Below are 22204 nucleotides of genomic sequence, written 5' to 3'. Positions count from 1 at the left end.
CGGCCGGCCATTGATGAAAATTTAAGCAGTGTGTTGGTAAGGTGGAATAGAGCTGTTCTGGAAGTAGACAACAATGTCAGTGTTCAATTGTGCAAACAGAGGCATTCAGAAGCACAACAATAGTTTTTCAGGTGGAAACCGAACATGCCCATGAACATCCTTGGTTTCTCGAGGCGTAGTAGTTAGTTGTGTAGTTTAATTACTTACTTTAAATTGCACTTGTGTTGTAATTATTTAAGTAGTTAGTTAACTTGTAATAATTAGTTAATTAGTTTAACTAGTTATTCAATTCAGTTTGTAATAGTTAGTTTAATTAGCCTAATTAGTTAACTAGTTAGCTTAGTTTATTCATTCAGACTCTCCTTCACAAGAGCACAATGTAATAATGTGTATGTCTTCCAACCCCATGTCTTTCTCCCTTTTATTTAACTGCTTACAATGGTTAGTTTAGGGACATCATGTTTTGTTTAGCATACTTCATGTTTGCATTCATTTGTATTGCATGCATCGAGGCTCGGTTCATCATTCTAACTTGCATTGTTAGTTTAAATACTTCTTTGAATATGTGCTTAGATCGTATGCTATTTTATTGATCTATATGTCATATTAGTAGCCAAGCCTATTAATTGCATATTGTATGTGTTGCATTAGTCATATTGCATAAGTTAGAATCATGCATTTTTCTAACTAATTTCTTTTTTGGCTTGGAGTACTAGTTGAGCCTTTACTCGCTTTAACATAATTGCATGAGGGTTGATGTTGCCATGTTTAGCATGCTTGCCATGAGGCTAAGTGCTTAATTGATAAACTACTTGAATGCCTGTGGATGAAGGCTTATTGCTTGAATTGGAATAATTTGAGTGATATTTATATGCAATCACTTTTTCAAGTGGTACATATTTCGAAATAATTTTCAAAACAAACATAACTCGAATGTTCCAATTTTTGCAAATTAGTCTATACTTGTGTGTGTGCACATCACATAGTAATACTAGCCTATTAACCGGAACAAGACCATATAATGTACATAAGATTCATATCATGATTAGTAGAGGCCGATCTTTGATCGGGTGAGCGGGGGTGCTAAATTCATGACCTTCCCCTCTCGTACCTAAGTTCTCAAGCCGAGACAATCTTGGTGATGACGGACATGCGGCCTTGGCATGAGTCATGTGTTTCCTAAATTTTTCCAAAATATAACATTTAGGTGGCGACTCTGTATCTGGCAAAGCAGTATATTTTTGACAATTTGATTCAAAATCGATTTTCCAAAAGATTTGTTGAATTTGGACTCTTTGGCGTTTATCAATTTCACATTGCACTTGTGAGATTAGATTCAGAATCGTAGGAGTCCGAACTGTGAGGCTTATATTCGTCTCCCGAAATGGGGCTCGAAAAAGTCGAGCTACACTCGGCAAAGTGGGTTGGCAGGATTGTCCAACTTTAAGAAATCTTTGACCAAGCTCGTTAACTCGGCAAAGTAGATTGGCAAGTTTGACTAACTTTGAAAAAAATTTGCCCGATTAGTTAGCTCAGCAAAATAGGTTGGTAGAATTGTCCAACTTTGAGAAATCTTTGACTGAGCTAGTTAGCTCGGCAAAGTAGATTGGTAGGTCTGACCAACTTTGAAAAATCTTTGCCCGACTAGTTAGCTTGGCGAAGTAAGTTAGCAGGATTGACCAACTCTGGGAAAATCTTTGACCAAGCTGGTTAGCTCGGCAAAGTAGGTTAGCAGGATTCGCTAACTTTGAAAAATCTTTGATTGAGTTGGTTAGCTCGGCAAAATAGGTTGGCAGATCTTTACTTGGCTAGTTAGCTCGGCAAAGTAGGTTGGCAGGATTGACCAACTTTAGGAAATCTTTGACCGAGCTAGTTAGCTCGGCAAAGTAGGTTGGCAGGTTTGACCGACTTTGGAGAAATCTTTGCCCAGCTAGTTAGCTCGGCAAAGTAGGTTAGTAGGTTTATCCAAATTTGGAAAATCTTTGTTCGGCTAGTTAGTTCGACAAAGTAGGTTGGCAAGATCGTCCAACTTCAAAAAATCTTTGCCCGGTTGGATAGCTCGGCAAAGTAAGTTGGTAGGATTGTCCAATTTTGAGAAATCTTTGACTGAGCTAGTTAGTTCGACAAAGTAGGATAGTAGGATTGTCCTACTTTGAGAAATTTATGACTGAGCAATTTTGGTGAGCCTAGTTGGATGGGGCAAAGCAGCTCAGCTAGACAGAGTAATCCTAATCATGCACTATAGATAGAATTAAGAGACAATTAAGAAGGTAATTTGTGTAGCCAAATTGGGCCGAGCTAAGTTGGAAGGCGATCAAAGGCTTGACCGAAGCTAGGTTGGAAGGCGGTCAAAGATTTGATTGAAGCTATGTTCAAAGGCGGTCAAAGATTTGACCGAAGCTTGGTTAGAAGGCTATTAATGGTTTGACCAAAGCTAAGTTGGACGGCGGTCAAAGATATTTGACCGAACTAGTAAATGCCCATATTTCTGGACCTAGCTATTTCTTAGTGGCGGTCAAAGATGTTTGACTGAACTAGTAAATACCCATACTTTTAGACCTAAATACTTCATAGTCGTGGTCAAGGATGTTTGACCGAATTGGTAAATACCCAATTTTCTAGATCTAGCTACTTCCTAATGGCAGTCAGCACTTTGACCGAGCTACAAGGGAAGGAAGTCAAAGGACTGAGAATGGAGGTTTGACTAAGCTAGGAGAAGATCCACACAATGTCAACATGGTGGCGCGCCATGTAAGCCATGCACGGCGTTGTGTGTAGCACGGTTAAGCCAGTGCACGGTAGAAAGCTGAGCAAAGAGTTGTGCTATCTCACTTGGCTTGCAATGAAGAGGATGTTAAATGATAAGTATTATCCTTTAGGAATGTGATTACTAGGAGGACTCTACAAAGGAGATAGAGTTTTACTACGATTGTGCCATGAGGAATCTACAAAAACTCAAGCCAAACCCTCATCCCAGGTATTGCAATTCATACTCCTGAATTCACTGAGGTTTGGCGTCTTTAGTCTATTTGCTGACTTAGGCATCGAAAGGGGTTTTCGGTACACACCCGTTGGCTAGCTCATGCTTGTGATTTTAGGTGTCACAATAACGTTTGGAGGAGCGCAAATTTGATCAACAAGATTATATGAGTGAAGATTATTTCGTGCTCGTACAATAAAAATATATAACTTATATATATATATATATATATAATGGGAATTTTTACTTAAATTCATAAATTTAATCTCAACTAACTAATATTATCATATTACTACACAAACAAATACAATTTGTTTCTAATTTAATACTACCACACTAGTAATTTCTTTACTCAATTTTATTGAACTAATAATTTTATCTAATTTAATTTGACAAACAATTGGCATTTGAAGTGCACCATCTTTCACATGAGCAGAGGATGAATTTTGATAAAAATTTAAAATTAAAAAGGTGAGAAATATAAATTAAATATAAGCTTTTTTTTTTTTACCATTTCTTTTAATTTTTTTTTCTTTTTCAAATTTCTATCTAAATTAGAAAAAATATAATTCAGTGTATAAGACCAAAAAATAAGCAAAATATGAGAGGTGCAACTCAGAAAGAGGCAGGGTGCAACTTAATGCAACTCTGATGAGTTGCGTCCTTCCATATATATATATATATATATACTTATTCCATTATTAAAACTATAAAGTATGTGTCCAAACCAAACTTTTTTCTTCTTGACAGATAAATTAAACGCAAGTAGGACTAGCTCTCAATCTGAACCATTTTCTTGTGATTCCCAGTAAGCATATGTGGTCATCTCTGTTTTCTGGAGCTTTTGTGTTTGTTTGCTTTTGGGCATCCAAAGTTTTAATAGCAAAAAATGCTAAGAATTCATCCTTATAAATTTATAATTTATCCCGAATAAATTTACGTAGTGGAGATTAAATTGATAAAATATAGAGTTCATAAGTAAAATAAATTTGAACTATTAATTTCTTTTTCTGGATAAATTTTAGATTGATAAAAATGGATTTGTAGTGTTGTTGTTTAATATGAATTTTGTTAAAATATACCCTTCAAGTTAGTGTTGTAAATGAATCATAATTTTTTTTTTTTTAAGTACATTGGAAAGACCAAATGAATCATATTATTTGTGAGCTCGGTTCAATTTGATTTGTTAAGTAAATATACGAGTTCAAATTAAATTTTTATAGTCTTGTTTAATAAATGATTCGAGCTCAAGTTCAAACTCAAACTCGAATAAACTCAGTTCATTTATTTTTTATTTAAATAATAGAATAATTATATGATTTACATATTAAATAATGTAAAAATATTATTTATATATTAGCATTTTTTTTTTCATTATGGAGCTTGAAGGGCGGACCTAGGGCTAGGCATAAGTGGCTGCAGCCTAGTCCAAAATTTAAAAAAATTGTAAATTTTTTTTTTTTCAACCCATCCCAACCCATTCTCCCAGTCCAGCTCGGCCTCCCAACCCAGCCCCAAATAAGGGTCAATAATTTTTTTGTTTGTTTTTTAGATAGGCAGCCCAACAGTAGCCCAACACTTACCCGAAAAAATAAATAGACAGCCTAATAAGTTTGTATTTGTTTAAAGAGGCAACCCAAAAATATAAATAGGCAGCCCCATTAGCAGCTTCTCTCAGACTCTTTTTCACTTTCTCTTCTTCTCCTTCCCATCGGTGGTACAGGTACTGCTCTTTCATGACTTTGACCCCTTTTTTTTTCCTTTTTCTTAATCTTATTTTGGTTGAGAATGGATTTGACTAATCTTATTGCTCTTAATCTTATCTGACATTTTCATGACTTCACGGCCTGAATGGATTTTTTTTCTTAATCTTTTTTTCTTCTTAATCTTTTTTACTCTTAATCAAAAGAATCTTTTTTGCTTAACCTTTTGTTTTATATTGCTTTTAGTTTTTGAGCTTTGAACAGTTTTTTTTTGGACATATATCAAAATAATGAAAGCCTAAATAAAATTTTTATTGAGGATATATATAAAAACTCTAATATTTAAAATTATTGCTAATATACTCTAGTTTAATATTAAATAGGGCTAGTTTTTTTTTTTTTTTTTTTTTTTTTTGGGGGGGGGGGGGGGTTATAAATAATGGAACCTCCACCACTCAAAAAAGGTAAAACCCTTTTCTCATTCTATCAATCAAAACAAAAGTCTAGTAGTACAACATCCAATGTTGTTGAAACCTCATTTTTTGATGTGCAACCGCCATCCACGCCTTAAGCAAATAAACCAAGTGAATTTGATTCAATTGTTATTCAATGGAATCCTAGTTTACGCTTGCAAATTTGTGAATATCCGGTTGATCAACGGGATGAGGTTAGATGAGGTTATGTGAACTTGGGGCCTTATCAACCTAAACTTGAGTATCCTAGGTCCTTATTTGGAAAACAGAATCGCAGATTCTAACATATTTGGTTTAAACAATTTTCTTGACTAGAGTATTCTCCTTCAAAGGATAAAGCATATTGTTTTTCATGCTTTCTGTTTGACCAGCCAAATAAGTCGATTAGTCATTCTACACTTGTTAATGAGGGGTTTAACAATTAAAAGAGAGTAAATGATGGATCCAAATGTGTTTTTTTGCTTCATGTCAAACTTGCATCTTCATCGCATAGTCATTGTGTTATTAGTCATGACAATTTACAAAAACGTCCCAACACATTGAAAAAGTTTTGAATGCGCAATAAAAAGAAGAAATTTTGAAGAATCGAATGCGGGTAAAGGCAACAATTGAAACTATTAGAGTACTAGCTCTTCAAGGACTTGGTTTTAGAGGTCATGATGAAAGCTCGATTTCATTGAATCAAGGTAATCTAATTGAATTATTAAAGTTCAAGGCGAGAGGGAATGATGCACTTGAGAGCATTATATTAAAGAATGCTCCACAAAATGCCAAATACACTTCTCCGAAGATCCAAAAGGAGATTTTGTATATACTTGCTAATAGAGTTAGGAATATGATTTTTGATGAAGTTGCAGAATGTTATTTTTGTATTCTTGTTGATGAATCCCAAGACGAGTCTAAAAAAAAAACAAATGACCCTTATTTTGAGATACGTCAAGAATGATGGTTTTCTAGGGGAACGGTTCTTTGATATTGTGGGTGTCGAAAATACATTTGCATTGACTCTTAAAAAAGAGATATCGAATATCCTTTCTCGATTTAATCTATTCAAAACATGCGTGATCAAGGGTATGATGGTGCTAGCAATATGCTCGGCGAATGGAATGGACTTCAAGCTTTATTTCTTAAGGATTGCCCTTATGCATATTATGTACATTACTTTGCATATCGTCTGCAATTGGCCTTAATTGCGGCAGCAAAAGATGAGCCTAATGTTTGGCAATTTTTTTCTCACTTGAGTTGTATTGTCAATCTTGTTGCTTCTTCTCCAAAATACCTTGGTGAATTAAAATGTTTTCATAGGAGTGAGATTGAAAATATGTTGGCTAGTGATGAACGTCAATCTGGTAAAGGGGCCAATCAAATTAGTACCTTGCATTGAGCTGGAGTTACTCGTTGGAGCTCGCATTATGATTCTGTTAGAAATTTGATTGATATGTATGAGGCATCTTATGTAGTTGTTGAAAGTCTCAAGAAGAGTACAAATCAACAAATTTGCGGGCAAGCTAATGGTGCTTACAAAGTAATGAAGAGCTTTGAATTCATATTCATTTTGCACTTGATGGACAACATTTTGAGAATCGTGAATATACTTTGTCAAGCCTTACAACAGAAAACTCAAGACATCTTAAATGCGATGAAATTAGTCTCCACAACAAAAGCTCTCCTTCAAAAACTTAGACAAGATGATTAGGACATTTTTGTTGCAAATGTGGGGTCATTTTGCAATCAACATAACATTGCGGTACATGATATGAGTTCTCCTTATGAAGAGGGTACAAGTCGTCATCGTCAACAAGATCACATTATAATTGAGCATCATTATCACTTTGACATATTCAACTCTACAATTGATTTTCAAATGATGGAGTTAGAACATAGATTTAATGATGGGGTAATGGAACTTCTTTCTCTTAGCTTAGCTTTGGATCCTAGTGGCAATTTTAGATCTTTTAATGTGGATAATATTTGCAATCTTGTTGACAAATTTTATCCCTAAGATTTCACTTCTCAGGACATCCATGCTTTGAGATGTCAATTAATGCATTATAAGCTTGATGTTGTTTGTGACCTCGAGTTTTATAAGATATCTACCCTTGCCAAATTGTGCCGAGAACTATTTGTGATAGGAAAGTTTGAGCAGTACACCATGATCTACAAATTGACTCGTCTTGTGTCAATCCTTTATGTTTCTACGACGACTAAGGAAAGAGCATTTTCGGGTATGAAGCATGTTAAAACTTCCATTCGTAATTCAATGGAGGATGAGTTTCTTGCTGATTGCTTGTCTCTCGACCTTGAATGAGACCTTATTTTGAAAACTGATCTAGATTCTGTAATCGATAAATTTGAATCTTTAAAGACTCGTTGAGCACAACTTTGTTAGATTGTTGTAGACACCCCATTTTGACTGCCCGCAAGACTTAGGCATTTGGTTCGATACACTTGATGATGAAAGTTGAATTGTGTGCTTTGAATTCAAAGTGATTCGGATTCAGTCAGGCTCTCGAAATAACCTCAAATCTTCAACATTTACCTTGTTTGAACCTTTGAGTCTCATTTTTGGACCTTTTGCCACCATGAGCTGAGTTTGAACAAAAAAAAACAGGGAAGGGCATCAAGGCCCAACTGTGCATCAGTGATGGCCGACCGTGGCTATGAATGGCGAGCCGAGCCTTGGTGGCGAGAAACACTATTTTGGGTGAGAGACCACCAACTGTCCATTTTTGAAGATATTTATCACCTTTTGGGCTCAAATTCTATAAAAACGAGGTTCAGCCTCTGTTTTAGGGGTTGAACAAAATTTAGAAAGCCTGTATACACCTTGAGAGCTCCTCTCTCCTTCTCCTTCCATAACAAGAAACCTTTGAGTTAACCTAGCTCCCTTGTGTCATCTCCATACACCATACACAACCTTGTCTCACCATCTTGGGGCCTTGGTTGATCTTTGAGAAGCATAATTCAAGCTTGAGAGTGGGTTGAGACTAAGTTTGGGTCACAAACAAAAAGCTTACCCCTTGAGAGGTATAAGCTTGTTATCTTCTCTCTTGCTTTCATTTCTTTCATTTGCTACATAATTCTTATTGTTTTGTATTGTTTTGATCCCATTTGAAGTGTTTAAGTTTGGATTTGAAGAGTTACCAAAAGGGTAAAGAGAGTATGCTATTTCTACACCTTTACCTATAGCTCAAACCCTTACTTTTCCACTCTTTTTCTTTGATATCTACACTGATTTTCAGAGTTTTAAAAAGGCTAAAAAAAAAAAACATGCTTTGAGTTTGCAAAAGTGGAGGGGTTAGCCACCTCTCACTGTTCTTGCTTACTAGCCTTGCTCCTATCTTTGTTATTTAACTTTGTAGGCACTTTTCGTTAACTTTGAGCCTCTGTTTTTCATCTAATAAGGGCTGTTTGAGGGCTGTCCTAAGTTGTTTAATTGGTTCAAGCTTTGGTTAGTTCATTTGTTGTCTCATAACTTTGCATACATAACATGTTATATATTGTTCTAAGCTTTTCTTCAATTTATTTCCTTGTCTAAAAGTCTAATTTTAACAATCAATCTACCAGCCATCTCTTTCATTCTTGAGAATGATTTCAACCGATTGAGGTTGCTCAAAATATGTAAAAGAGACTCCTACCTAATGGCTTAATCTTTTCGGAGATTCATTGTCAATGGTATTAGTCTCTATCATGCTTTAGAAGAACCTCTCGCTTGACATTACTTCTTGTTTAGAGGACTTTAATACCACCATGGACAAATGGACTAAAGAATGGCAAAGCTTCATAAAATTGGCTTAAAACTTGGAACAACCCATAAAAAGAAAATGGTTAGAATCACTTGAACTTGGCCGAATGTTATGTCAAGTTCTTTGTGTCAAAAGTCGTCACATGCTAATTCATGGCATTTTGATGATTCTTGAAACGTTGCAACCTCCCTCTTTGAGTTCACTCTATGACAAGAGGGAGGGGTGGTCTTATTCATTGCGTTCATTGACTTTTGTCCAAACTTGTATCCGGAATCATCAAGCAATCAACTTGCTCGTTGATGGTTTTGGGACCAACTTCATCCTTCTCTCGACCCTCTCCATGACAAAGAAGGAAAGATGGGATAAACAGAGCTTGAGAACACTCTGTCTGCACTGATTCACCTCAAAATAAAAAAACAGAGTTTAGCACCAAATTGATGCACGGCCGGCCATCTGTAGACTCAACCGGCCATCATTAATGCACGGCTGGCCCTCAGTGTGTGGCCAGTAGTGCAGTTTTGCAGAAAACAGAGGCAATGGCTAAGGTGAAACAGAGTTGGCTTGGACAGACAGAGTAGCTCTCAGGCGCTGTACATGCACCCTTAAGATTAATTGTAAATTAATCTTATTGGAGTTAGTATTGTTGTAAGCCATTACTTATTGATAATTGGTATAGTTAGTTAAATTGTTGTAATAAAGTAGTTAATTAGCTTAGTTGTTAATTATTATTCATTCGCCAAGTTGTGTAATAATTAGTTAATTTGGATTATCGGACATTGATTCACACCTTTCTGCGTGAGGGATCAAACGTTGTAATAATGTGTATATCTTCCAACCCCACATCTTTCTCCCTTTTATTTATTCGCTTACAATGGTTAGTATAGAGCACGTTTCATTAGCATTCTTATGCCTTGCATCTACTTGTATTGCATGCACCGAGGCTCGGTTCATCATTCAAATTTGCATTGTCGTTTAAATAATTCTTTGAATACGTGCTTAGACCGTATGTTAGCAAATTGATTCACATGTCATAAATTAGTAGCCAAGCCTTGTATATCGCATGTGTTGCATTAGCCATAATCGCACAAAATTAGGAACATGCATACTTTTTTAATTATTTTGTTTTGTTTTGGCTAAGAGTACTAGGTGAGCTTTTTATTGTTTTAGCATCTTGCATTGAGTGTTTGTGCTGCCATGTTTAAAGCATGAATTCCATGAGGCTAAGTGCTTAATTGATACAACTGTCTGAATGCCAGTGGATGAAGGTTAATTACTTGAATTGGGACGGTTTGATTAAATGTCCATTTTAGCCCACTTTTTTAAGTGGCAAATTCACAAAACAATTTCAAAACAAAACATGAGATCAAATGTTCCAATTCTTGCAAATTAGTCTATATTTTTGTGTGCGTCACATAGTAATGTTATGCTAATAATCGGAACAAGAGCATATAATGTAAATAAGAAATACATCATGATTAGTAGAGGTCGATCTTTGATTGGGCGAGTGGGGTGCTCAATTTATGACCTTCCCCTTTCGTACCTAAGTTCCCAAGCCAAGACTCTTTGGTGATGACGGACTAATGGCCTTTGGCACAAGTATCGGGTTTCCTAAATTTCTCAAAAATATTTAGGTGGCAACTCTGTAATCTGGCAAAGCAGCCTATTTTTGGCATTTGATTCAAACATTGATTTTTCAAAAAGAATTGCCGGATTTGGACTTTTTTTGTGTTTTTACTATTTCACATTGCATTTGTGAAATCAAATTCAGAACCATAAGTGAAGTCCGAACTGTAGGGCTATTCGCCTTCCGAATGGAGCTTGGAAAGTCGAGCCACAATTATTTTTAATCAATAAATTTAGATATTAATTTAGATTGTATTATTAAATTCTCATTTTTTCTTATGTGATTATACATAAAATATATTGTATAATTTTATCTTAATATTAGTCCACTCCATCGACAAATCTTGAGTCCGCCCTTAGCTTGAGCCGGGCACAAATCTTACAAGTTGGCTTGTTTGTAACCCTACGTAAGGCACATGTGTCCGTACGACATAGGTCGGACGTGGGCTAATTTAAAACACATATCTCCTAGTTTCAAAATAATTAATTTTTTTTTAACAAATAGTAAAATAGTAAAAAAAAAAAAACAAAAAATAATAATAATAACACAGCAATATTGTGTTTTAAAAAAAAAATTACCAAACTGTTACAGTCAAATAAACCAGAGCAATGCTCACCCACACTTTTAGACCCAAAAAGCCACTCATAATGATGTGGCAAGAGAGTGGGGTTATATCATTGAATATGTAACAAATTAAAAATTGACATATATAATATTACATCATTGTGAGTATAATTATGGAAGTATTTTGTGGGTCTTAATTATTTTTCAATAAACAAATAGCAAATTTATGATCGTTAAAGTATATTATGGGTTTGGAAAGATGGTTAGGCTAAAATAGCTCACTAAAAGACAAGATAAATTAAAATAATCAATTAGACAAAATATCACATTCAATCCATAATTATTTTATTTGTACTTTCACAATCATCAAATCAATTACAAAAAAAAAAAAAAAAACTTTTTAAACACAACTATTTTAGTCAGGCTAAAAAAGTCAAAAAATCAAACAGTCAATTAAAACAGCCAACTTCCCAAACAAAATCTAAATAAATAAAAAAATTCCTTGCAACTCTATGTATATGAGTTTATTTAGCCCTCATTTGAGATGAGTTAATTTGGCCCGTCTTTTTATTTTTTGACTATTTTAACCTAGTTAAAAAAATTATGTTCATGATAAATTGACTCTTTTTTTTTTTAAATTGATTAAATGATTGTGAAAAAAATAATAATTATAATTTAAATATGAAAATTTATCTTATGAACTAAATTAATTTATTTTATCTTTATTAATTAATTTAACCAAAATAACTCATAAGTCAAGCATAGACAAAAATAAAAAATAAAAAATTACACTTCCCCATCCTTTCCCGTCATCCCACACCCCTCACCAAACCAAAATAATTTCAAATTGATTCTAAAATATTTTTTCCCTCTTTAACAGACTTTATCACTGATAAGTTTTTATTTTTATTTTTTATATATAATTTAAATTTTATTTAGAAAAGTGTAGAATTTAAAATTTATAAACTAAATTCAATTTTTTATTTATGGAGTTTATTTAATTTTTCACAGACAAATTTAAAATTTTGACTTGAGAGAGAAGCTCACGGTGTTGATCGCGTATCGTGAATGAGATTGCTTTCTTATTCGATGAGAAAACTATATACCCTTTTGTGAACCAGAAGTCATTATTGTACGGCTTGCATAACAGAAATTATTGTGTAACTCATGAAAATAATTTCAGATTTTATTTTAATAATTTTAATAATTACATTTTTAAAGAATATTGAATATATGTAAGTATTAAACTAAATATAAATGCGTGTTGATGAAGAGTTTATTGATGTCTGATCAATTTGATTATTTATATGTATATTCTACTAGATATTCTTTGAAAATTAAACGGTTCAAATCATAAAAATAAGGCTCAAAATTTTTCCCATGAGCAGTGCAACAGTCATTGTCGTGCAAGCTACACAACAGTGACTCCAACTCCCCATTTCAGGGAATCTAACTTTTTTTAGTAATACAATTATTACATTTCAAAAATACTAATTCTTCAAAACTACTTTGGCTTTTTTTTTTTAGAATATCAATTGTCATAATTATACTTTTTATGTATGAATTTAAAATAAGAGTAAAATAAGAAATTTATAATATTTTAGTATTTAATTTTTGAAAAGAAACTAATATTTTGATTTTTAAAAAAAGTCTGATATTTTGAGACAAAATTAAAAAAAGAAATTAAGATAGTGCTTGGTTTAGTTTTGGACTTGTGATTCTAATAAAAAAAACGACAATGCTATGTAGCTCAAATTTTGTGGCTCAAAAGTGGCTCAAACGACCAAAACGACGTCGTTTTGAGTACAGAACAACATAAAAATGGCTAAAACGACGTCGTTTTGGCTATTTGAGCCACTTTTGAGCCACAAAATTTGAGCTACGAGACATTTTCCTAAAAAAAATTTAAAACTTTTTTCAAAACTCGTAATCAAACACTCAATTTAAAAGCTATTTTCAAAACTAATAACCAAACACACAATTCAAAAACTATTTTCCTAACTCATAACCAAACTCTTTTCAAAACTCTATTTAAAAAAAAATCAAAATTATTTTTTATTTTGTTCTTTAAAATTATTTTTTATTTTTTTGAAAAAATATAAAATTTCAATAAGAAAAATATTTACGCTAAAAAAATAAAAATAATTTTTTTAAATATTTAAAAAAATAAAATTAAGAAAATTTTTAAATATTAAAAAAAATAAATTCAAAAAATTTCAAAATACAATTCAAAATTCAGGCTTTGTTTGGAAAGTTGGGTTGACTTTTTGATGATTTTAGCTTGAGGTTAAAAAGTTCATTTGAGTTGAATTTTTTGACTTTTGTGAGAGGAAAATAAAATAATTATAGTTTGAATGTGATTTTTTTTAAATTTTTTTTTTTATCTTTTTATGACTAAGGCCAAGTTTGCCAACTCAAAAATAATCCATCTTTTTATCTTTTTTTTATCACATCATTTCTCTACTTTTCTGCACATTTTTTCCTAAAAAGACAAAAAGTACACTTATTTAGATTATCTCAAATAACTCCTAAAAAATTCACCAGCCTCAAAAAAATTACCTGCCAAATGAGGACTCAAAACATAACTCAAAATTTATAATGAAATAATTTTTTTATTTTCAAAACTCAACTCAGAATGTAACTTTACACTTAAATTATAATTTTAAAATTAAATCAAACAGAACTTAATATTTTGAAAAATATATATATATATATATATATATTTGGCACGTTATTTATGAGTGATTTGAAATGTTCTAAATAAATATATTTTTTGATTTTTTATTATAAAAAAAGTGTAAAAAAATAAAAAAAATGATTAGAAAAGTTTTTAAAAAAATATATGAATTAATGTGACCTAAATAAATATATATAAATAAAAAATACACTTTTTTTAATTTACCCCAAACACTTACTTAAAAAGACAACATAAATTTTTTAACTTAATAAGACAAAATATCACATCTGAATCATAATCATTTTATTATTTTACAAAAGTAAAAAAAATTTATCCCAAACCAGATTTTTTACTCCCATAATCTACTAATATTTTGGGTATTGGATGCTGGAGAGAGTCGAGAAGCTTAGCACTTTGGATATCTCTCCTTTTGTCTCCCCTTCTCCTTCCACTTTCCAACCCCCCACATGTTCACTTTTCACTTCAGTCCTTGTTATATAATACCCCCACACCGCTCCATCCACCCTCCCCCACCTCCTCTGTCTCTCTACCTCTCTCTCTCCATGACTCGTCCACCTAGATTTCTCGGCGGCGTCAGCTCATCTTCATCTTCCTCTTCCTCAGCCACTGCGGCGGCGCAACCCCCGGAGGCCGTAGCCGTCGAGTCGGACTTCGTCGTCATCCTCGCCGCCCTACTCTGCGCCCTAATCTGCGTCGTCGGCTTCATTGCCGTGGCCCGATGCGCCTGGCTCCGCCGCAGCACCTCCTCCTCCTCCGCCGCCGCCCCCAACAAAGGCCTCAAAAAGAAGATCCTCCAGTCGCTTCCGAGGCTCACTTACGACTCCTCCGCCGCCAACTCCAAGCTCGGCGAGTGCCCGATCTGCCTGGCGGAGTACGCCGACGGGGACGAGATCCGCTTGCTTCCTCAGTGCGGCCACGGATTCCATGTCGCCTGCATCGACACGTGGCTCGGATCTCACTCCTCATGCCCGTCGTGCCGCCAGATCCTCGCCGTGGCTAGGTGCCGGAAGTGCGGTGATTGTCCAGAGGTGGAGGTGAAGGCCAGAGAAGACGGCGGTTCTTCGAGCGGCTTCTTACCAGTTTGAGAGAGTAAAACAACAGATGAAGATGAACCAAAACAAAGCCCAGCCAACCAGTCCGTGACACCAAGGCAAGCCAAGTAGTAGAAAGAATTGATGTGAGGGCTTCTTTGTCTGGTAGTTGCATACAAATATTAAATTTTACAGAGAGAAATCATGATCACTACTAGTGCCAGATGATTTGGATAGACATGAAGAGGCTCAAACAGTTGGCCCTAATACTTGTTTTGAGTACATAAATAGCCAGCGATGGTTAGGAAGAGGATGAGAGTGTCCATGCTTTTGTCAATCTTTGTACATAATGTTGCTTCTCCTCCATCCATGTTGTAATAGATTGGTAGGAATGAACGATGCCATTGCCTCTCCATTTCCGAGAGTACTTATTCATTTTGTATTAATTGGGTTTTGTTTTTATTAAAAAAAAAAGAAATTGCAATACTCAGATAATTTTATGGAACATCACCACGTGATAGGTAGCTCGTGGATCAGGTTGGATTCGATTCGATGGCCTTCTATTCGTCACTCATCCAATCTATCCAAACTTTAGGATTGTTTTTAAGAAAATGGTTAAAAGTTAATTTTTTTTTATTTTTTTTTAAAATATATAAAAAAAATTGTGAGAGATAATAGATTTTATAATAGATTAAAAGTTGAGGGGTAATTTTTAATTTATTTTTAAAAAAGGCAAACTAAAAAAAATGTATGTGTATTTGCATACTCAAATTATTGAAATTGTGTATTTTGTAACAGATTGTTTAGCCTCTTCAATTTTGGCACCCTTGTAAGAGCATCTCCAATACACTAAGTATATAATACTTGTTAGTTAAAATGCTTAGTGTGATTCATTTTTTTCAATTTCAATGCACTAAGCATATGATTAGGTATTTTGATTCAACTCATATTCACTAGTTACATGTAGCTAGCTTTCAACGCTAGGCAAAATGTATTCAATCATTAGGATCATTTCCTTTTATCTTTGTTGTTGACGTGGCATTCTATAAAATTAATAGTATTTGGATAAATAGCTAAAATAAAGAGCATGATTGAAGTAAAAACATAAAACAGTTGATAGGCAAAATAAAATATGTACTTTATAGTAATATTTAGATAGATAAAATGCCTACTACCATTGGAGATGCTCTAAGTAAGTATGGGCGGATTCATAATTTTCATATATGGGGCGAATATATATATACTTACAAAAATTTTAAATACAAAATGTGGATTGCAGTATTAATTTTTTACCGATATATAAAAAGTAAAAATAAGATGAGAATATATATAAATAAGATTTTTTTTATCCATATTGAAATAAATTATTTATTAAAGTGAGATATCTTGAGTTATATTTGATACTCTTTCATATCATTAAAAGCGTCTACGATAGAATCAAATAACTATACATTAATCCCCCCCCCCAAAAAAAACTAGTTAATATTTTATTTTATCATATAGAAATAAAGCTTGTTATCAATGGCAATTATAAAAAAATTATTAATTTTATTATATTTTGTCTAATATTTTTAAAATTTTTACTTTAAGCCAATATTTTATAAATATAGAAAATCAACCACTTAGGGTGTGTTTGTTTTGAAGGATTAGGATGTGGAATTATACTATTAATGTCACCGGACTAATAGTTCATTGTTTGTTTCAAAAGTTTTACTCCAGACTATTAGTCCCATATTTGTGGGACTATCATATCCCATGGGGGGTGGGATAGAAACCATGGGATAACTCATCCCACGGAATTAGACAATGAAATTACATTTTTGCCCTGTAGTATTTAATTATGTATTATATTTAGTAAAATTCAAGAAAATTTAAATGTTTCAATTTAAAAATAAAATAATTTTATTTAATATTTATTTTTTATTTATTTAATTTTTTAAAATATTTTTTATAGATATTTTATTGATGTTTTGTTTTAAAATTTTGTTTATATTTTATTTAATTTCATTATTTAAATTTTAATAAATGTTTTATTTTGTTTCATTATTTAATTATTATTATTATTTAAAATTTTAATTAAAAAATAACTTATATTTTTATTGATATTTAATTTATTTAATTTTTTAAAAATAAATTTATTTAATTGTGCAAAAAATAAAATAAAATAAATTTTTATTTAATCTAGCTAAAAATAATTAAAATATTAAAGCTATGTTTAATATTACTATTATTTAGTAAATAATTGAAAATGATAAAATAGTCATTTGAGCCTTTATCCTTCTTCATAATATCCCAAACAAATATTGGATAACTAAAAATAGTTCAATCCAGACATTTAATCTCATGACTAAACAAACATAGGATACAAATCCAGTTCAACCAAATAGTCCGGGGACAATATATCCCAGGACTAATAGTCCGATAGATTACAATCCCTCTTATGCAGCCCGTTCAAACAAACGCACCCTTAAATTTTAAAATAAAAAATCAAAAGAGAATGACCACTTAAAATTTGTAAAAAAAAAAAAAAAAACTTAAGGGGCAAACATCTATAATTTAGAGATAATTATAATTAATACTATTATAATAACAAAGTTTTTGAAATCGTAGGGGAGTGCGTTGAGTAATGCTAGTGACCCTAAAAATTCTACCAAATGTCTCACATGGGTGTGGGACCTACACAATGTGGGTCCCATGTGGGTCCCACACCCATGTGAGAGATTTGGTAAAACTTTTGATAGAATTTTTGGAACTTCTAGCATTTTTGGAGTGCGTTAGGGGTGGGCAACGGTTTATCCGGTCCGCAAAAACCGTCCAACCCGCCCAATCCGCATACAAATGGGCAGTTTCGCAAATACAATGCGGGTGGATGCGGTTGAAAATATGACATCTTTGCAGGTTGCGGGCGGGTTGCGGGTCCGCAACCCGCAAGAAACTGGCCGCACTTTATTTATTTATTTATCTCAACTATTGATTTCATTTCTATATCCCACCAAGATATTTTTGTCCAAAACAAAACACCCTTTATTTTTTGAACTTACTCTAGCATTACATTTACTAATAGTATTATATCAACTGAAACTGAATAAATACTTATCATATTATTATTGTTACATAACTGAACTTGTTCTAGATGAATTGTGATTGGAAATTTTAAATTTCTTAATGAATATGGAGTTATAGTTTATGATTTTGAAATATATGTTTATGTTAGTTTATGATTTGTTTTAAAATTTTGAATGATTTGTTTGTGTTACGAATTGATTTTGTTGTATTTTTAATTTTATAAGTTTAATTCATTAATTATTAGTGTTGGAGCATTTTAGAAAATGGGGAGAAAATGACCCAAAATAAATATTTACAAAATAGGAAAAAAATAAAGCTCAAAAATAATTTTTTGAAGAAAAAAGTCCAATCCGCAAACCGCCCGCAACCGTCCGCACATCCGCGAACTCTATCTGCACAAATCGCAAATCGCACTACGAACGGTTACGGATTGTCCTTTTCCTAAACTGTATAGATGCGAGCTGGTCCAAATCGATTCGCAAACCGTCAAAATCCAAACCGCAAACACCACTAGAGTGGGCGATCGTCTCTGGCTCCCTCTGTGTCCATCCCTGCTGGCAAGCTGTCGAGGAATTGAGTAAAGGGAAAAATTATGGCGTATATCTCTCAAAAATATATACTTTGTAATTAAAGAAAAAAATGACAAAAAATTAATATTTTTTGATTCATAACTTAAAAGTAAAAACATATATATAACCAAACATCTCATAAGTCATAATTAAAAAAATATATATATAATTTAAGGGTGCATATAGTAAGAGATGTGCATGATAGAATTTCCCGTGAATAAATTATACTAACCAACTTTGGAGAATATAAATTGACATTGATATTTACAAATTTGATATAATTACACAAGACTCTTTAAAGATTTTAATTTATATAACACTTAATTTATTTTTTATTGATAATTTGATAGCACTATGGATAAAAAAATATACATTATTATCTTACTAACATTATGTTAAATTTGTAAAACGTATTGTATTTTCATTTAAATCTCAAGGATGGTTTTATATAATTTAACCAAAAAAATTATAGGTAGAATAATGTGGATTATTTTTGTTAGATAATTGAAAGATAAAATAATATTTAGTTCATTGGAATGCAGATGTGGGTGTTGATTTCTGACCACATAACCAAACGGGGAACTCAGCTGAAGAGCACCTGCAGAATAGAATAAGTCCGAACAATCTGTCTCAGAAAGATAAGAATCCGACGGTGGTTCGTCCACCTGGGAGCACTCCGACGTTCAAGTTAGTAATCAAATATCTCTCAAAGATATTAAATTGTGTTTAACTCACAAAAAAGAATTTATTACTCACAGTTTAACACACATATCTCAGACCCACGGGGGTGCTTTGCTTTTATAGCCAGCATTGACATGATCCTTGTAGAAGCCTCACTTTAGTGGATTCAAGCTTAATGCTCATCCTAGACTCTCAGCTAGATAGGGATAAACTCCCTAAGAGTTTTATCTTTATCCAGATTGAGATCCTCCTCTATTCTAGGACTCTTCCGCAAATAACCTCAACCTAGCCGAGATAACCTCGGCATCAAGACCAGGCCACGTGGCACCTCGGCTGACACTTCGGCATCACCTTGGCCACATGCTGTCATTCACAAAATATGTCCTCACAACTGCCCCCTAAGTTGTAAGACCTCAGCAATCTGAGGTGATGGAACCTCCATCACTTGTTCATATACTATGTCGGCCAAAATTCATTCCTTCTCCACGACCGAGATCATTACTCGTCGGCTTCAAGTACCCAAGACTCGACTGTCCATCTTTACCAATGATCAAGAACCAAGAGTCAAGTTCTTTTAATATCTTAACCGAAATCGTTCATCTAGCCGAGGTTTTTGCTTTATTAATCAAGAACTCCAAGAGTTTTGATTGTGTATAAGCTGTCACGCACGGTTTTCTCAACCGTTTCCTCCACCCGTCCCTTTCTCATTCGTTCATACCTAACACGCACTATCAGGTTGCATCGTTTCTGTACACGCCGCCTGACAAGCACATCGTCCAAGGCATCCCATTATGTTTTGCCGCATTTTCTGTATTTGACAAAATTCTTCATTCTCTCTCCGTCTTTTCACTTTTGCAATTCACAATTTTTCCTCGTCTCTCAAACTCTCTCTTTCTCTAACATTTCCAAATCTTCCATTGTTGCGCTCACGAGCTCTCTGCACCTGCTTCGTTCACCACTTCCGACGAGCTTTTTACTATCTGGTCACAGCCGTTATCATCGTCCAACTCCGGCGAATCTTATTCTAGCGTCTGTGTTCTCGGCCCCATTTGGTAAGCTCTTAGTTTCACTATCTTCTAGTTCAGTCTTCCATTGTTCTAAATATATACTAATACTATATCTATTGCCATTGAATTCATTTTTATAGTTGTACTTTGTTTCTATCTTCATGATTTGGTCATCATTTCTTGTTCTTGCATCATAATTTGTTCCTAAGTTCTAGAGTATTTGTATTGCTTATGGTTCTTGCACATTGCCTTGCACACACTCACTCAGTGTTTGTAATTTTCCATGTTCTTCGATCGTCACGGTTTACCGCTGTGCTCGCCACATTGTTGCTCTTTTGATTCTAAATCATGTTCCCTTTCTGTTTTTCTTGATTATTTTCAGATTTGTTGTATTTGATTCTTGCTTCGCCATAGTTTAGGTTTGGGATTTTGATCTTAGAACTTTATTTCTTAGGAAAATTGGAACCAATTTCACCGTAGACCTTCACAATCCTCACCTTAGTGCTCTCTAAGGTCTAGTCGAGGTTTTCAAACCCTACCAGTTTCTTCTCTCTAAAATCCATCTCAAAATGCTCTAAGCCGAGATCATGGGTATGCTTAGGTGGATGGTAGACACCCTGGCAAAAAATAGAGTATTTTCGACAAGAGTTTTACATCCCAACCGACGTTTAACTCATGTTGGTTAGGGAGAAGGACTCCATCATGCCTGATGGAGATTCCATGCATTTCCCAGTAGTTGCCTTCATAGAGTATGGACTTAGGTTTCCCTTAGACACTCTCTTTCGAGAAATCCTTCATTATTACAAACTCAACCCCATACAACTTGCCATAAACTCAAGTAGGGTAATCAATAGCATAATCAAACTAGCACACCGAGAAAAGGCTAAGATCACATTAACCGACATCCAATTTTGTTACACAATGTGTGGCCTTAAGTCTGAAAAAGGCTACATATACTACCTCAAGCCCAGGTCCACTGCCTAGAAACTAATAGCCGACCTCCCAAACTCTAATAAGGGTGCTGGAGATGATTACTTCATCGTCTTGGGCAATTGGCAATTTGTGCCTGACGACGATCTTCATCTCTATCCTCTATGCCGATCAATTTTTAAAGAGGGTGATGGTAAGAACTGAGTCATCCCATAACCCTATTTCTGCTAAGACATGCCAACTCTTTCATCTGTACTAAATGTCTTGTGCTTTTTGCTCTTTGTAGCCTTGCCTCAGCCAACGAAGGATTTCTGCCAAACCTTCTTCCTTAGTCCTAATCTGAAAAGACTTCTAAGTTTGGATATCAATAAGCGCAAGGCCCCTTTGCTGCTTAATTATATCCCTACCTATAAGTCTGTTTTCCCCGACGTTCCCCGTCGAAGCAAAACTCCCCCATCTGCATCAACTCCACCAGTTGTTTCCTCACCAAGGCTAGATTAGGCCTCTTCCTTAGATCCTGTAAAGCTGCCATCTACGTCTGTCCCCCAGCTTATCCTAACATCTCAGCGTCGACGTCGACATCAAGCCTCACCCAACACGCCTACAGGGAGAACTCGTAGTCGCAAGCGCTAAGATTCTGAGACATCGACGTATGATCTAGCCAATCCTCCAACTGCTTTGTCTGCCATTCACTTTGGTACTCAAGTTACTATTGCCTCCATTGTCGACAACATGGGTTGCAACAAAGCCATTGTGGAAGACTTTCTGGCCGACTTGCCGGGGGTGGTAACTGTTCAGTCTTACTCCATATCTCAAACCCAATCCAAGCCAAAACCAAAAAGGGTAAAGAGGGCTAAGGCAAAAGCCTTTGTCACCCAAGTTGGTACTAATGACACCCTGCCAATCTCAAAATTGGCTGAGGTTGAGAAAAAAACCTCTATTGCTGAGAAACGGTCTGTTGAGACCACAACTTCTGATGCCACTCCACCAAAGAAGCCGAGGTCCGAATGGCCAGAGGGTAGCAATAGCTTCCTCCGCGATCAGACCAGGGCACCCGAGGTCATGGTATGAGTTCGTCCATTGACAGCCAGCGATAGTACAATCAAGAGCGTCAAGGTTAGTGCCGATCTGT

At 34.2% G+C, this 22204-nt stretch overlaps 4 protein-coding genes across 4 annotated transcripts; all 4 read left to right on the top strand.

Moving 5' to 3' along the window:
* The first annotated feature begins 5745 nt into the window (after positions 1 to 5745).
* On the top strand, positions 5746 to 6102 carry LOC145821926 (uncharacterized). Its single transcript, XM_082918499.1, has one exon. It carries the CDS (start codon positions 5746 to 5748, stop codon positions 6100 to 6102), a length of 357 nt encoding a protein of 118 aa, XP_082774625.1.
* A 111-nt stretch (positions 6103 to 6213) lies between these two features.
* On the top strand, positions 6214 to 6852 carry LOC114275408 (uncharacterized). Its single transcript, XM_028217447.2, has 2 exons — positions 6214 to 6505; positions 6617 to 6852. Exons 1-2 carry the CDS (start codon positions 6214 to 6216, stop codon positions 6850 to 6852), a joined length of 528 nt encoding a protein of 175 aa, XP_028073248.2.
* Positions 6853 to 6912: 60 nt separating this feature from the next.
* On the top strand, positions 6913 to 7464 carry LOC145821915 (uncharacterized). The gene is made up of 2 exons (XM_082918490.1): positions 6913 to 7053; positions 7174 to 7464. Exons 1-2 carry the CDS (start codon positions 6913 to 6915, stop codon positions 7462 to 7464), a joined length of 432 nt encoding a protein of 143 aa, XP_082774616.1.
* A 6565-nt stretch (positions 7465 to 14029) lies between these two features.
* On the top strand, positions 14030 to 15234 carry LOC114275384 (RING-H2 finger protein ATL8). Its single transcript, XM_028217407.2, has one exon. The coding sequence runs from the start codon at positions 14235 to 14237 to the stop codon at positions 14871 to 14873; it is 639 nt and encodes a 212-aa protein (XP_028073208.2). The 5' UTR covers positions 14030 to 14234; the 3' UTR covers positions 14874 to 15234.
* The last annotated feature ends 6970 nt before the right edge of the window (positions 15235 to 22204 follow it).

The sequence above is a fragment of the Camellia sinensis genome, chromosome 1 (assembly GCF_055761805.1).
Source record: "Camellia sinensis isolate YWXY chromosome 1, ASM5576180v1, whole genome shotgun sequence".
Lineage (NCBI taxonomy): Eukaryota > Viridiplantae > Streptophyta > Magnoliopsida > Ericales > Theaceae > Camellia > Camellia sinensis.
Note: the sequence above shows the minus strand (reverse complement) of the source record. Positions and strands in the feature narration are given on the sequence as shown.

Excerpts from the sequence above, each read along its gene's own strand:
- LOC145821926 (XM_082918499.1), top strand. The coding sequence starts at position 5,746 with ATGCGGGTAAAGGCAACAATTGAAACTATTAGAGTACTAGCTCTTCAA.
- LOC114275408 (XM_028217447.2), top strand. The coding sequence starts at position 6,214 with ATGCGTGATCAAGGGTATGATGGTGCTAGCAATATGCTCGGCGAATGG. Across the intron at positions 6,506-6,616 it reads TAGTGATGAACGTCAATCTG|TTGTTGAAAGTCTCAAGAAG; the intron begins GTAAAGGGGCCA and ends CATCTTATGTAG.
- LOC145821915 (XM_082918490.1), top strand. The coding sequence starts at position 6,913 with ATGAGTTCTCCTTATGAAGAGGGTACAAGTCGTCATCGTCAACAAGAT. Across the intron at positions 7,054-7,173 it reads AACATAGATTTAATGATGGG|GACATCCATGCTTTGAGATG; the intron begins GTAATGGAACTT and ends TTCACTTCTCAG.
- LOC114275384 (XM_028217407.2), top strand. The coding sequence starts at position 14,235 with ATGTTCACTTTTCACTTCAGTCCTTGTTATATAATACCCCCACACCGC.